This window comes from Chanos chanos, chromosome 7 (assembly GCF_902362185.1).
Source record: "Chanos chanos chromosome 7, fChaCha1.1, whole genome shotgun sequence".
Taxonomy (NCBI): domain Eukaryota; kingdom Metazoa; phylum Chordata; class Actinopteri; order Gonorynchiformes; family Chanidae; genus Chanos; species Chanos chanos.
In genome coordinates this window covers 29,397,990-29,411,566 of record NC_044501.1, presented here as the reverse complement: position 1 = coordinate 29,411,566, position 13,577 = coordinate 29,397,990, and the positions used below count along the sequence as shown (strand labels likewise).

Genomic DNA, 13,577 nt, shown 5'->3' with positions numbered 1-13,577 from the left:
GGTGAGCATAGGCGAACAGTAAAGATTTCAGTTATTTTAAACTGCATTAAAATTCTGCTTGCTGATCAACAGTAAGGGGGATTTTCCCTGATTAAGCAAACAAACAGAAGCCAGCGCTGACCACTCAGTATCGGCGCTTACCGTTGGCTGACAAGCTACTGCATCTGCTGCTATGGTAATACATGCGGTTACCATGACAGCGTGCCCGTGAGCCTAGCCCCCACAACCAACGCCTCCCCAAAAACACCACACCCACCTCCACCGAGCAGGCAAGCAGTGCATTAGTGTCCATGCATGGACAGAGAGAGAGAGAGACAGAGAGAGAGAGAGACAGAGAAAAAACTCCAAGGAAAGACAGGGAGAGAAACAAAGCAGCCAAAGAAAACTCAACGCATTCAGATTTCAAGCAAGAATCACTGGTGACATCACACACATCAGGTCTAAGAATACAGGGCTTTCACAATAAGAGAGAAGAAAGAATTAAAAGGAAACTACAAATACAGACACACACGTCATCTCTCTCTCACACACACACACACAGACACACACACACACACACACACAGACACGCACAGACACACACAGACTAAGACATACACTTCTAGAATAAGGCAAAGGGGAGAAGAACAAGGCATTTAAAGAGCTGAAGGTGGAAAACAGGTTGGTTATTTGTTTACATTCAGTTTTAGTTAATTAGGCTCCGTGCAACAAGCTGGGCTATCGGTGAGTGTGTGGATACATCTGTATTTCACATTACAGTTACATTACTACATGACTCGTCAGTGATTACATTATTAATGTCGCAGACATCAGCCGAGAAGAGCGGCAGCTACAGAACACTAGAATAACAACTCATCCCACCCAAATCCTACGGCGCTAAATGCCAACAGAAACCAGAACGTTAAGTCCACTGGAGAGAAACTGTTTAGCAGTCTAGGCAGACGGGTGATCTGGGGTTTCTGAGAGTGATTGCATTGAGAAGATGTCTAAATGTAACATCAGTGAAACAGACACTTGGATTGTTCACAGTTGAGACGTATGGAGTCTCTGCGACATGTAGAATACGTCAAAAGTGGAGAAAAGAGATAGAAAGAGAGAGAGAGAGAGAGAGAGAGAGAGAGGGGGATGAATGAAAAGGAAAGGCTGCACTCACAGATATGACCCTGTCTCCCACTTGTAAGATGTTATCCCTGTGTGCCGCTCCTCCCTCCGCAATGCGCGAGATGAAGATCCCCTAAAGAAGTGAGGAAGAGGAACATAGAACACGAGGGCATTAGCCGTCGGTCGTCTCCCCGGGAGCGATCGACCAATCACGACCTTCTGATAATTCTCCCCCGCTATTCGCTCAGCCCCTCCCACCCCCGGGGTTAACGTTTTAGCTCAGCCGTTCAAACCAGCCAAAATTCTTCTGCTTAAACTAAAATAAAGTCAAATTTTAGACCGAACGCACAAAACCCCTGAGCCGAGGTAAAGATAATCCAAGCGTCCTCAGGCAAAGGTTAAATACCTCGCGGTGCCACCGTGTTGATTGAGACGTGTTTAGTTAGAGACGAGTTTAGTCAGCGATGTGTTGAGTCAGAGACGTAAACTGGAAGCCTGATGCAGTGGTTCGAATGGGCTGGGTCAGAGCCACACTGGTGCAACAGGCTGCAATGTCCCGCCCCTTTAAGCTCCCCTCACCTCAGAGAGGGGGCCCCTCATGACCCTCACCCTAAAATTATCCACCCCGCTGTCGCCCAAATCGTCATTTCGGACAGTTGAACAAAGGCATTTTCGAGGGCTTTTTTAAAACTTCAGTCAGAAAATTGACCCTTTGGATGTGAACGTTTTGATCTGAGTAGACTGAATGTTCGCGGCTGCTGAAGCCTCTCAGGTCATGACGCAAAATGTCCAACGTCTGACCAGAGAATGAGACTCTATCATTTCATTCAAAAGGCAGTGAACATGCAGTAAACCGCCTCGTATCAAAATCAACAGCTCTTTTACTGCACATATAAACAAACACAGACACACACGAAAACAAACACGCACACACATGCAAGGCAAAAAAAAAAAAGAACAAAAAAAAAAAAAAACTTTGTCAACACCTGTTAGAAGTTTCCGGTTCTTGTTCAGCTGAGCTGATCATGCAGCGAATAAACAGTTCAAGTGGAAAACAATCGAAAAAAAAAGCTCAGCAAATGCACTGATCCTATTAAATAAACTGTGGCCCTTCTCACAGCAGCAAAAACCACACCAGTACAACACAGCAGAACTTACAATTACTCAGCAAAGAGTACAAGTAGGTATGTGACTGCGTCCCCCCTCTGATGTTGTGTGTGTGTGTGTGTGTGTGCGTGTGTGTGCGCGCGTGGTGAGAGGGCAGTTTGACACAGAAAATGTAGCTAATGCAGTGGCCCAAAATACACGCCTGGCCCCTCCCACTCCCCATTCAAGTACCCTATCGGGTGTCAGAGCAGGCTATTCATATCTCCATTTCCTTGACGACCCTTCCAAACGCTGTGACAGGAAAGGAGTGCTGCAAGAGGCATTGCGCCCTGGACAGTTTGTGTGTGTGTGTGTGTGTGTGTGTGAGTATGAGAGAGAGAGAGAGAGAGACAGCCTGACACTGCAGGAAGAGGAAATGACTTTAACCTGTCTGACAGATCTTTCCTTTGGGGCTCACATAGGGTCTTTTTCCAGCCATTTGTTAACTGTCATTCAAATTCTCCTCTCATATGTGACCAACAATAATTAAGCTCTACCAGTCAAAACTCTTAGAAGATTCAGTTTCTGCTATCAAAGTATGGACAGGAAAGTCTGTCACACACAGGAGGCGACGTGTCCTCCTTCCTGCTGCAGTCATGTTCTGGTAAGCAAACAATCATCTGACTCCATGTTTCATTGACTCCCTATAAAATATTCACTCTGAGGAGCTGCCAGAGAGTAGTCAAGGGTACAGGGGTGTGACCAAACCGTAACCACACATACACTCTGTTCACGGTGATGAAGTTAAGTCAATTCTTTAGCTTCTCTCTAACGCCCAAGTCACTGTATGTGTATGCGTGTGTTTGTGTCCGAGGGTGTGTCTGTGTATGTGTGTGTGTGTGTGTGTGTGTGTCTGTGTGTGTCCAAGGGTGCGACTGTGTATGCGTGTGTCCAAGGGTGCGACTGTGTATGCGAGTATACGTGTGTGTTGACGTGTGTGTGTGTCCAAGGGTGTGTGTGTGAGTATTCATGCGTCTGCGTGTGTGTGAGTGTGCTTACTGTGTCTCCCGTGCGGTAGGGTGTTGATCCTTTCCCCCCGGCGATGCTGAAGCCCAGGCCCTTGTCGTTGCGGATGAGGCAGGTGGCCAGGCGCTGGCGGTTCCCTGTCCCGGCCGGAGAGCAGGGCTCCACGTTGAAGGGCAGGCCGCTGCTCCGCCGCTCCCGAGGGAAGTAGTCGTCCTCCGGCCGCAGAGGCGTGGTGGTGATGGCGTTCTCCGGTTCTACCATTCTCTCTCGCAGGACCGTCATGGAGACAGACGTGCCAGAACTACGCAAGGCTTCCACAGCGGTGTGATGCTCAGCCCCATGTAAGTCCACCCCGTTAACCTGACAGAGAGAGACAGAGACAGAGCATGTAAGTCCACCCCGTTAACCTGACAGAGAGAGAGAGACAAAGAGAGAGCATGTAAGTCCACCCCGTTAACCTGACAGAGAGAGAGAGAGACAGAGCATGTAAGTCCACCCCGTTAACCTGACAGAGAGAGAGAGAGAGACAGAGCATGTAAGTCCACCCCGTTAACCTGACAGAGAGAGAGAGACAGAGTCAGAACATGTAAGTCCACCCCGTTAATCTGACAGAGAGAGAGAGAGACAGAGCATGTAAGTCCACCCCGTTAACCTGACAGAGAGAGAGAGACAGAGAGCATGCAAGTCCACCCCGTTAACCTGACAGAGAGAGAGACAGAGTCAGAGCATGTAAGTCCACCCCGTTAACCTGACAGAGAGAGAGAGACAGAGAGCATGCAAGTCCACCCCGTTAACCTGACAGAGAGAGAGAGAGAGTCAGAGCATGTAAGTCCACCCCGTTAACCTGACAGAGAGAGAGACAGAGAGCATGTAAGTCCACCCCGTTAACCGGACAGAGAGAGAGACAGAGTCAGAGCATGTAAGTCCACCCCGTTAACCTGACAGAGAGAGAGAGACAGAGAGCATGCAAGTCCACCCCGTTAACCTGACAGAGAGAGAGAGACAGAGAGAGAGAGAGACAGAGAGAGAGGGAGAGAGAGAGAGACAGAGAGAGAGGGAGAGAGAGAGAGACAGAGACACACAGAGAGAGAGAGAGAGAGAGAGAAAGAGGGAGAAAGAGAAGGAGAAAGATAAATTAGAAAGAAACAAAGCGAATGCATATGTGTGTTTGAGTATGAGGAGAGAGAGAGGGAGAGAGAGAGAGAAAAAGACACAGAGAGAGAGAGAGAGACAGAGAGAGAGAGAGAGAGAGACAGAGAGAGAGAGAGAGAGAGAGAGACACGGAGAGAGAGAGAGAGGGAGAAAGAGAAGGAGAAACAGAAAGAGACAGAGAGACAGAAAGAGAGAGAGGGAGAGGGAGAGGGAGAAAGAGAAGGACAAAGAGACAGAGACAGAGAGAAAGACAAAAACAGAAAGAAACAAAGTGAGTGCATATGTGTGTTTGAGTATGAGGAGAGAGAGAGGGAGAGAGAGAGAAAGAGAAAGAGAGACAAAGAAAAGGAGAAAGAGACAGAGAGAAAGAGAGCCCAACACAAAAGACTTGCAAATGTACTCAGTAAAAAAAAAAAACTACTTAAGAATTAGACACACACGTGCACAGACACCCCACACACTTACCTCCAGCAGTTTGTCTCCAACTTTGACCCCAGCTCGTGCAGCGGGACCCTCCTCTGACACTCTGGAGATGAAGATGCCCTGAAGAGGAGGAGGAGCACAGGGTCAGCAACACTTAAAACGAAAACTAAAAGAATGGTTTAGCCTTTTTATGACAACCCAGAGAGTGTGTGTGTGTGTGTGTGTGTGTGTGTCTCACCTCATCATCGCCCTTGTAAGGCGTCGACCCTTTTCCTCCGGCGATGCTGATGCCCAGGCCTCCGGTCTGTCTCAGGATGGTGAGAGTGAGCTGGAGAGAGGTAAAGGGAAGGTGTGAATGACACTGAGAGGAGCGACGAATCACCTCTCTTCTCCTCCTCCGCCCAGAAGACTCGACTCGTAAGACAGGGCAACTGCACTCCACTGCACTCTCCCTTACTTTTCCCTCACTCCATTCAGCTGTTCACTTCGAAACTACTTCAACTGTCTGGTCTCCATCAAGAGGTGATCTCTGGAGGTACTGAGATACTGAAATGCAGAGTAAAGGGCTGGCACATCAAAGCGTTGTGCCTGTTGAATGATGGGTAATGTAGTTCTGGGCAGTTCCCAGCTCAATGGAGGGAGTGAAGTCTTAATACTGGTGAAGGAGGGGTTGGGGGACAGCACACATTTGACGTTTACACTGAAGTCCTACTCCCAAAATGCACAATGGTTTCCTTACCACCTCTTCTTGTTCTCTGTGAGCACTGATCTTAAAGAAGTTTTGGACGAGAGAGGGGGTTGCCAGACTATTCTGCGCGTTTCGCCTCTACCCATTCAGAAATCGAAATGTCAGTGACCTCAAAGAAGAGGTGAAGTCGCCAAAAGTGTTGGGAGGTGGAGAGAGTCAGGAGGCTAATTTTGATCCAAGTGAAACAAACACATAGCAGATTGAAAAGAAAAAAAGAAGACACCTGAAAAGACATTCACTTTTTTCCCCCTCACGTCTGTCTATTATGTCTGTTATGACGCATAGAGTGTGAAGTGTATCGGACGTTGTGAAACGCAGCACTACGCCAAATTGTACAACGAGGCTAACTAAAGAATATTAACGCGTTCCGCTAACACACGCCTCAACTCAATCTAGCAGATTACTTTTCTTTCCTTGGATCAACACTTGCCTCTAGACAAAAACAACAAACAAATACAGATGACGGATACTTTTGTCTAGATAAAACAGAGGGATTCATGCTTGACATGTAGCCTGCCGTTGGGAGATTATCAAAAAAACAACAACAACAACAACACATCTATCGGCACTGGCCGTCGCAGGCCGGGGAAAGAGGGTAAAGACAAGAACACAGTTAACGAAACAAACTGAGGACATTGCAGAACAAACAAATATCATCAAAGAAAAAAAACATAAACGTCGGCGAGAGGAAAGCAAAGGGGACCGGTTTAAACCGGGACGGGCCCAATTGGACGTGACTGTGATTTCGGTATAAGCAAGCCATGCAGAATGGGAATGAAGGATGGTTGTTGAGAAAGAAAGAAAGAAAGTAAGAAAGAAGGAAAGTGGAGAGAAAAAGAGTGGGCCGTGTTGTGCTCTGGACTGATGGAGATCTTCAGGATTCAGGTTTTGCAGATGCATCGTCCAGTAACTGTGGGTAACAGGCCCATGCAACCACCATCACCTTGACAAATGCAGTTCCAAGACCAACCCTCACGTGAGGCACACACAAGTCACACACACACACACACACACACACACACACACACACACACACACACACACCATGTCTCAAAACAAGACCATTGATAAAGTCAATATTATTGCTATTATATTATCAGGCATCTCGCTCCCACTGACAAATCTATAGCCATAGTGACAGTAATGGTCAATGGTCATATTTTAAGAGAAAGCACTGGTTTCATTACTGTTACGTCAATTTCTGATATAACGGGAGAGCCTGTCAGACTGCACACTACAGGTCAGATTTTCATTGGGAGAACCTCTAAGCAGGACGCTGAATGGTCCATCTGTAAATAAACAGTAAACCCGCATGGGTAAAGGGCAGCCTAACTGGCCTACATAAGACACAGAAGGTCTAACCATCGTAGTGAATGCTAAACAAGGCATTGTCCACAGATGCACTGTACCGCCTCAAAGTCCATTGGTCTCTTAATCCTCTTTTAAACCGGGTCAAGTTAGTTCTGAACACTGTCAGGGACTGAATTCATTGACCCCTCAGTTACCAGTTGGGGCTTTGCGTCAAAGTCAGGATTCGAACCCTCAACCCTCACTGGTCACTGGCCTATGGTTCATATCTCTGAGCTGATCCACTGAAGTTGTTAGATTGCTTTTCATGATCTGTCCTTCCAGCCACACGCCCAGAGGAAGTACAGGTCTAACTGGAACACTCTTGACAAACTCTCTCGAGCGGGAAAGACAGATGACAACCACCGTCAGGGGATGCTGTTGTGTAAAACTGTATCTGACAAATTCTAATTAATGTCGAAATACTTCATTGTCATGCCGTGATCCGAGTTGGACCTGCCTTGACAAGCGTGAGAAGCCGGCTTTAACCTTGGCGCGAAACTTGTGACGTTGTGTTTTATTCATGACAATACCCTAAGAAAACAGAAAGCAGAAAGTTGTTTTACTTGTCCTTCTCAAATCCTGGAAAGATACCAGTTCTGGCACCAGGTCCAAGTTTCGGTTTGGGGAAAAAAAAAAAAAAAAAACCCTAACAAAAAAACCACAGTAACTAACGGGTTTCCGGGTCTGGGATGGTGACATCTGGAGAACTGTGCGTGTTTAGACCAAGGCTCATTAACCCTGAGAGGCCAGGCCGTCCAAGCCCATAGCCGACAGCTCGCCGAGATCCAGCAGAAGAAAAACTACACGCAATCTGTGCCGGCTGTTGACGTGAGATCCGACAAGAGCTAACTTTATTTTGAGCTCGACACTCACGTTTGTATGATTGACAAAATATGTGTGGAAGAGATTAAAAATCCTTCCATAAGCGTCCCAGTTCCCCTTAATTCTCATACTAAATCATTTTGATTTCTGCTTTTCTAACAATGCTTCCCATTCACGGTTTGAACTGACTCGATTTGACAGATTGAGCATGCTCAAACCTAGCCAATCAAATGAGACTTGGGCGCCGTGAAGAGAAAGGCCCTCGTCTGTTGTGGCACTTCCATACACTGATAACACGTTTTTAAATCTCTTTTAAAGGTTCAGGTTTGTGGAAACCAGTGAATGTCGATACTATAGCCAGTGCGGCTACAAAGGAGCGTGCTATCGAGGTCCCGACCTGTATTTTCCATCAGGCAGGACCAGAACACCTAAAGAAAAAAAAGAAAGTCTTGTGAAAGCGCGGCCATTCTGCCCGACTCGCTCCGCGGTAACAGAGCCTGACAGAGAAAAAAGGGGAAATGGAGAAGAAAGGATGAAAACAGTGGGACAGAGAGAGAGAGAGGTAGAGAAAGGAATGAATGAACCACATGATGGTGTGAACCCCACTCCACCTGCAAAAAGCGAAGGCAACGACAAGAGCCGAGGTCTCTTTTCTTTCTAAAGCACTTTAACGCGTGACTGACAGAGCCAATTCGCTTCCCGTTTATGATACTCGTTAGGTAAAAAAAAAAAGCTGATTTGTGAAAATATTAAAAATCTAACAGCTCTTGTACACCTTCACAAAACAGTGGGGTCGGAGGGAGTTTCCACCACGTCCGTGGTTCACGAGTGAGTCACGTGAGCGTTTCCCTGGCGATTGGCTTGAGTTAATGATGGAATTTTTCACGGGTTGTTTTGTTTCTCCCCCGTCTAAGAGCTTGTGAACTGAGTGTGTGAGTAACTGAGAAAAAAAAAGTAAAAAGAGAGAGGGAGTTGGATGGAAAGAGAGTAAGGGTACAGACCTCTTCCTCCTCAATTCGAGCAGGCTCAATCAGCAGATTATTGACTTGATCAAATGACACCCCCTGTTAGGACAGGAACCAGCAAGAGGGCATGCGGATTAGTGAGGCCCAAAACAAAAAAAACATAAACAAAAACAAGACACTCAACCTCCAAAATAAAACCAAAAGGGAATGAGCAGAAAACAAAACAAAGAAATAAAAAGATCCAAAACCAAAAATAAACCATTCAGATTCAGGCCTACACACACACACACACACACACACAGACACACACACACACACACACACACACACACACACACACACACACACACACACACACACACAGACAGACAGACAGACAGCCAGACAGACACACACACACAAAAGACACACAGACACACACACACACACACACACACAGAAACAGACAGACAGACAGACACACACAAACACACACATAGAAACAGACAGACAGACACACACACAGATGACAGAGACACACAAGACAAAAAAAAAAAGTATACTGTCTAACCAGCCACATAAATGCAGTCAACTGACAAAATTCCAAATGTTTGTGAGTGCACATGCACCTCTGTTATGGCCTACATAACTAAACCCTCCTTGAAAAATATCTTGTACTTCAACACAGACCGGGATAACTGTAAAGTTACCACAGGTAGAATGAGAGGAAGCTATTTACCTGCACAATATGTAACATTAAAAATATAAAAAGACACATTCAAACTGCTTTCCTTCACCTTTCTCTTAAAAAAATACAAGACATGTTTAATTTAATTTTCAAGTTGCGTATAACGGTGAAAGCTAACATTAAGACTGAGTTTTGTGTTGATTTAGAATGAGGAGGTAACAATGGGAAATGCTGATTTCTGACAATCTGAAAACAGGAATCTGGAACGCCAGTGTTCCCAGTTCTACTATATCCTTTCTCTGGAAAGCCGGAGGGCTAAACACACCACAGCCAAACTGAGATTAAACAAAAGCACGGTAATGCTCTGACAAAAGAGCATATCCTCATTCAACACGGCTCAGTCCTGCTACTCAAAAACCATACACTGCTCATTTAAGAGCAGACTAACACATGCACAGACACACACACACACACACACACACAAAGACTCACACACACAGACACACACAAACACAGAGCACTCTGCAAACATTCCAAACCAACTCATCCATTCAGTCATGGAGACCACACAAACACACACGCACACACACACACACACACACACACGCACGTCTCCTAGGGTCCCTGATCCCATTCAGAGTGAGAATTTGATGTCTACAGGTCTAAGCTTGACGGTTAGATTAGCATTCTCCTATCGGGACTTTAGTTTTCCAGCAAATTTTTCCCCAAAAGTTTTCATTTAAAACAGCTGTCTGACCAGAGCTACAACAACAGTTTCTTACAAATGTCATTACTGGAGACAGAGGGATTTACACTCCAAAACCACTGCATCGAGTCTTTTTTAGATGTATGTGGTGAGTCTGCATTTGAAATACATTTGCCTTTTTGTGGCTCATTTTTATAACAAAAGTACAATACAACACCACAGTAAATCTAATAATAAAACTCTGGATCTGCCTACAAACAGAATGTGTCAGTACTAGACAAACATAAATTTACCGCTAGTTTTGGGGATTCTCTGAACTGCTATTCGTTTTCTGTGGCGTGAGCCGCTATTGGTGTAGAAAGCTGCCAAATAAACCCAAAAGCGAAAAATAAAACAAAACAAAACAAACTGTAACCATGGAGATGGGATCAGGGAGCCAATGGGAGACAAAGCTCTGAAACAAACCGCTCAGTTAGACACTGTGAATTAATCAACAAATTAAAAAAAAAGAAAAAAAAAAGAATGATTTTCATTATGCGACATCAATGATCAACTCAGAATTGAAAGAAAAATGCAGATTCTTGCAGCCTCCACACAATCACACAAACTGTGCAAAAAAAAGTCTGGCAGAGGGGCAGAGCAAACGGAATCTTCCGGGAGCGAATCAGAGACAGCACGTGATGATAATAACGATGGTGATGAGAAGCAGAGGTGCTGGGGTGGGTGGAGACAGCAGTCAGAGTGGGACGAACCAGGACGCGGGGGGGAAAGTGTGCAACTAAATAGAAGGCGGGAGAAAAATAAAGGAAGGGGCTTTGTCATTTGACATCCCCGCCTGTCAGTCAAACTTAAGGATGAGGGATTTTGTGTAGTGGGTGAGCTGATATGCTCTTAAGTGTGTGTGTGAGTGCGTGTGCGCGTGTGCGCGTGTGCGAGTGTGAGGAAGGTGAGAAGTTTGATGTTTTTTGGATCTCCTGCCCTGTCATTTGCTTGAGAAGTTAAAGGGAAAGAAGAGGAAGGATCGGTGTACGAACACAGCCTTCTGGATCTTTCTTCCCTGTGTAGTCCTCTCACTTAAAACCATCACACTGCCCTTACTCTGCAGGAAAAACTCATCCACGCAGTGACATAATGGACTTTGTGGCAGTGCATGTGTGTGTTACTTCAGTTTTGAGTGAGCACCTCAGTGCACTTAATCTAGACAAAAACACAATCCGTGTTAATCTGAATACTTTCATTTAGCAGATGAAACTGTTATGTATTAAATCAGTCTCATTTTAAATCCCACAAACTATCTGTAACAGGGGTTGTGTAACTTTGCGTCAACGGCCAATCAACTTCATCCCATCGCCAACGTAACCCCGCCTTCTTTATGACCTCTCGAGTCCTCGTATGTCCCGCGACTCCTCTTTATGCGCCTCCTTACCTTCACCGGCTGCAGGGAGGAGTTGACTTGGCTGAGCCGGCTGTCTTCTAGCTCCGCGGCCTCCAGCCGGTTCAGGAGAGGAGTGCACACGGACACACCCTCTTCCTCCTCCTCCTCGTCATCCTCCTCCTCCTCCCTACCGTCCCTGTCCTCCTCGGCAGTCTGCGGGGTAAGACCCCCCGGGCTGAAGCCTTGGAGGAGGGCGGCCACAGTCTCTGGTTTGGGCAGCTTGGTGATTTTGAAGTGCTTTTTGTAGTGCGGCGTGTCCTTGCGAATCAGACGCTGTTTTTCGGGGGGGAAGGGAGGGGGCTCCTCCTCGCTGTGTTCGCCGTCGTCGTCATCCTCTCCATCCTCATCCTCATCTTCGTCGCCGCCGCGGATGATTGGCTCTTCCGCAAAGTGCACCGTGGGCTGAGAGAGAGGGAGAGAGGAAAGAAAAAAAAAAAAAAGGAGATAAATAAATAAAAGCAAAGATGAAAAAATGACTCCTTAATAAAAGAAGTACGACAATGTGTAGGTAAAGGGAACAAATGAGTGGCCAGTGCTTTAAGTTACGTAGTATAGCGTCAGTCAAAGCTTACCTCAATGTACTCTACCTCCATCTCATCAAGCTCCTCCTCTTCCTGTGCGTGTCCATCAACAAGCTCCTCCCCTGCGTTGGTCAAGTCCCGCCTATCCTCCTGAGAGTTAGCTGAGGCAGTGCTATTGGATGCCTGGGAGTCATGACTCTGACTGGACATCCCACTGAGCCGTTTCTCCTGAAGAAAACCAGTCACATGTTACCCATAAAAATCCCGAGCTGACTGGAAAAACGTGGTGTAACACGGAAAAGGCCCTTCCGCTGTTGTACTGATTTTAATGGTAAACTCAAACCATGACTGTGATTCTTACTGTGAAAATGAGCACGTGAAGGTGTTTACCTCTGAATCGGGAGATTCCAGCTCTCCGTCGGGTTTGGACGTGTACGCCTCGTTCCTCCTCTCCTCGATCACTTTCTTCATCTCTTTCAGCTCGCTGGGGTGGGGCGTGGCTCTCCGCTGCAGACCCTGCTGATGGACACACACACACACACACTTAACTCATTACCGCATACACCCATACCAGTGCATCACTAAACACACTGAACCCGCAGACAGGTGTCTCACCCTCTTCTCGGCAGCAGTCTCATCATCCTCGTCCTCGGGTTTGGCCTCCTCCTGGAACTGTATGACTGACACGCGGTTCAGGTTACTGTCTGTCCAGCTCTCGTCAACGCTGCTCTGCAACAGGTTCTCTACAGAGACACAGAGTAAAGGGGGGGGGGGTCATTTTAGTTATGTAATGCCAGAGTGAACGCGTGACAGAGGAAGTGAAGATATGACTCGCTTCAGCTGGATAAGCCTTTGATGGAGGGAAGGATGTTAAGGAAGGAGAGTGTGAAAGAGGGAAGGTGGTTTAGCTAGAAGAGGATATGAGTGATAACGAGGAAGAACGAAGGAGAGAGAGAGATGGACAAAGTGAAAGAGAGAAGAGAAGAGAAGAGAAAAGAAAAGAGGAGAGAAGAGAAGAGAAGAGAAGAGAAGAGAAGAGAAGAGAAGAGAAGAGAAGAGAAGAGAAGAGAAGAGAAACAGTGCAGCTGGACCAGGGTTGGTTTTGTGAGTGGTAATGTGAGAGGGAGTAAGAGAGTGAGTAAAGGCAGAGTGAGAGAGTGAAAGTAGTGAATGTGGTGGTGATGGGGGGGGGGGGGGGGGGGCTAAGGGAGAGAGGAGGCGTGACTCACCCAGACTGGGTGTGGGCTGCTGGGGCAGAAGGTAACAGGTGAGAACCTTCTCGCCCGTCTGCTCGTCATCCTCAGTCTGGAACTTCAGCATGGGCTGAGACTGGTTCTCTGCCAACCACATGGCCTTCAGGTTCAGATTGGCCAATGAGAATGGCAGGTTCTGCAGCCTGAGAGAGTGAGAAGGGGAGGGAGAGAGAGAGAGAGAAAGAAGTGTTTCTTTAACTTGTCATGCCTGCCGTTCAAGTCCTCATCATCGTAAAAAAAAGTACATCATGAACGTAAATGCCGCCTGTGTGCCGCAATGCTTGACAAAGCTGCTGTAAGATACTGGAAGCCCGAGAGCTCA

The 13,577-nt window shown here is 46.7% G+C and overlaps 1 protein-coding gene across 4 annotated transcripts in view; it reads right to left on the bottom strand.

Moving 5' to 3' along the window:
- Positions 1 to 13,577, bottom strand: part of scrib (scribble planar cell polarity protein) — a 74,554-nt gene that overhangs the window by 22,361 nt on the left and 38,616 nt on the right. For 3 of the 4 annotated variants that reach the window (XM_030779509.1, XM_030779511.1, XM_030779510.1), the window contains exons 11-20: positions 13,232 to 13,398; positions 12,618 to 12,745; positions 12,393 to 12,521; positions 12,054 to 12,230; positions 11,473 to 11,883; positions 8,710 to 8,772; positions 5,027 to 5,116; positions 4,831 to 4,908; positions 3,247 to 3,573; positions 1,154 to 1,234 (exon numbers count right to left, since the gene is read on the bottom strand). In XM_030779509.1, coding sequence (XP_030635369.1) covers positions 1,154 to 1,234; positions 3,247 to 3,573; positions 4,831 to 4,908; positions 5,027 to 5,116; positions 8,710 to 8,772; positions 11,473 to 11,883; positions 12,054 to 12,230; positions 12,393 to 12,521; positions 12,618 to 12,745; positions 13,232 to 13,398 — 1,651 coding nt within the window. Of the gene's footprint in view, positions 1 to 1,153; positions 1,235 to 3,246; positions 3,574 to 4,830; positions 4,909 to 5,026; positions 5,117 to 8,709; positions 8,773 to 11,472; positions 11,884 to 12,053; positions 12,231 to 12,392; positions 12,522 to 12,617; positions 12,760 to 13,212; positions 13,399 to 13,577 lie in introns of all 4 variants that reach the window. The other variant, XM_030779507.1, reaches the window with a different exon arrangement.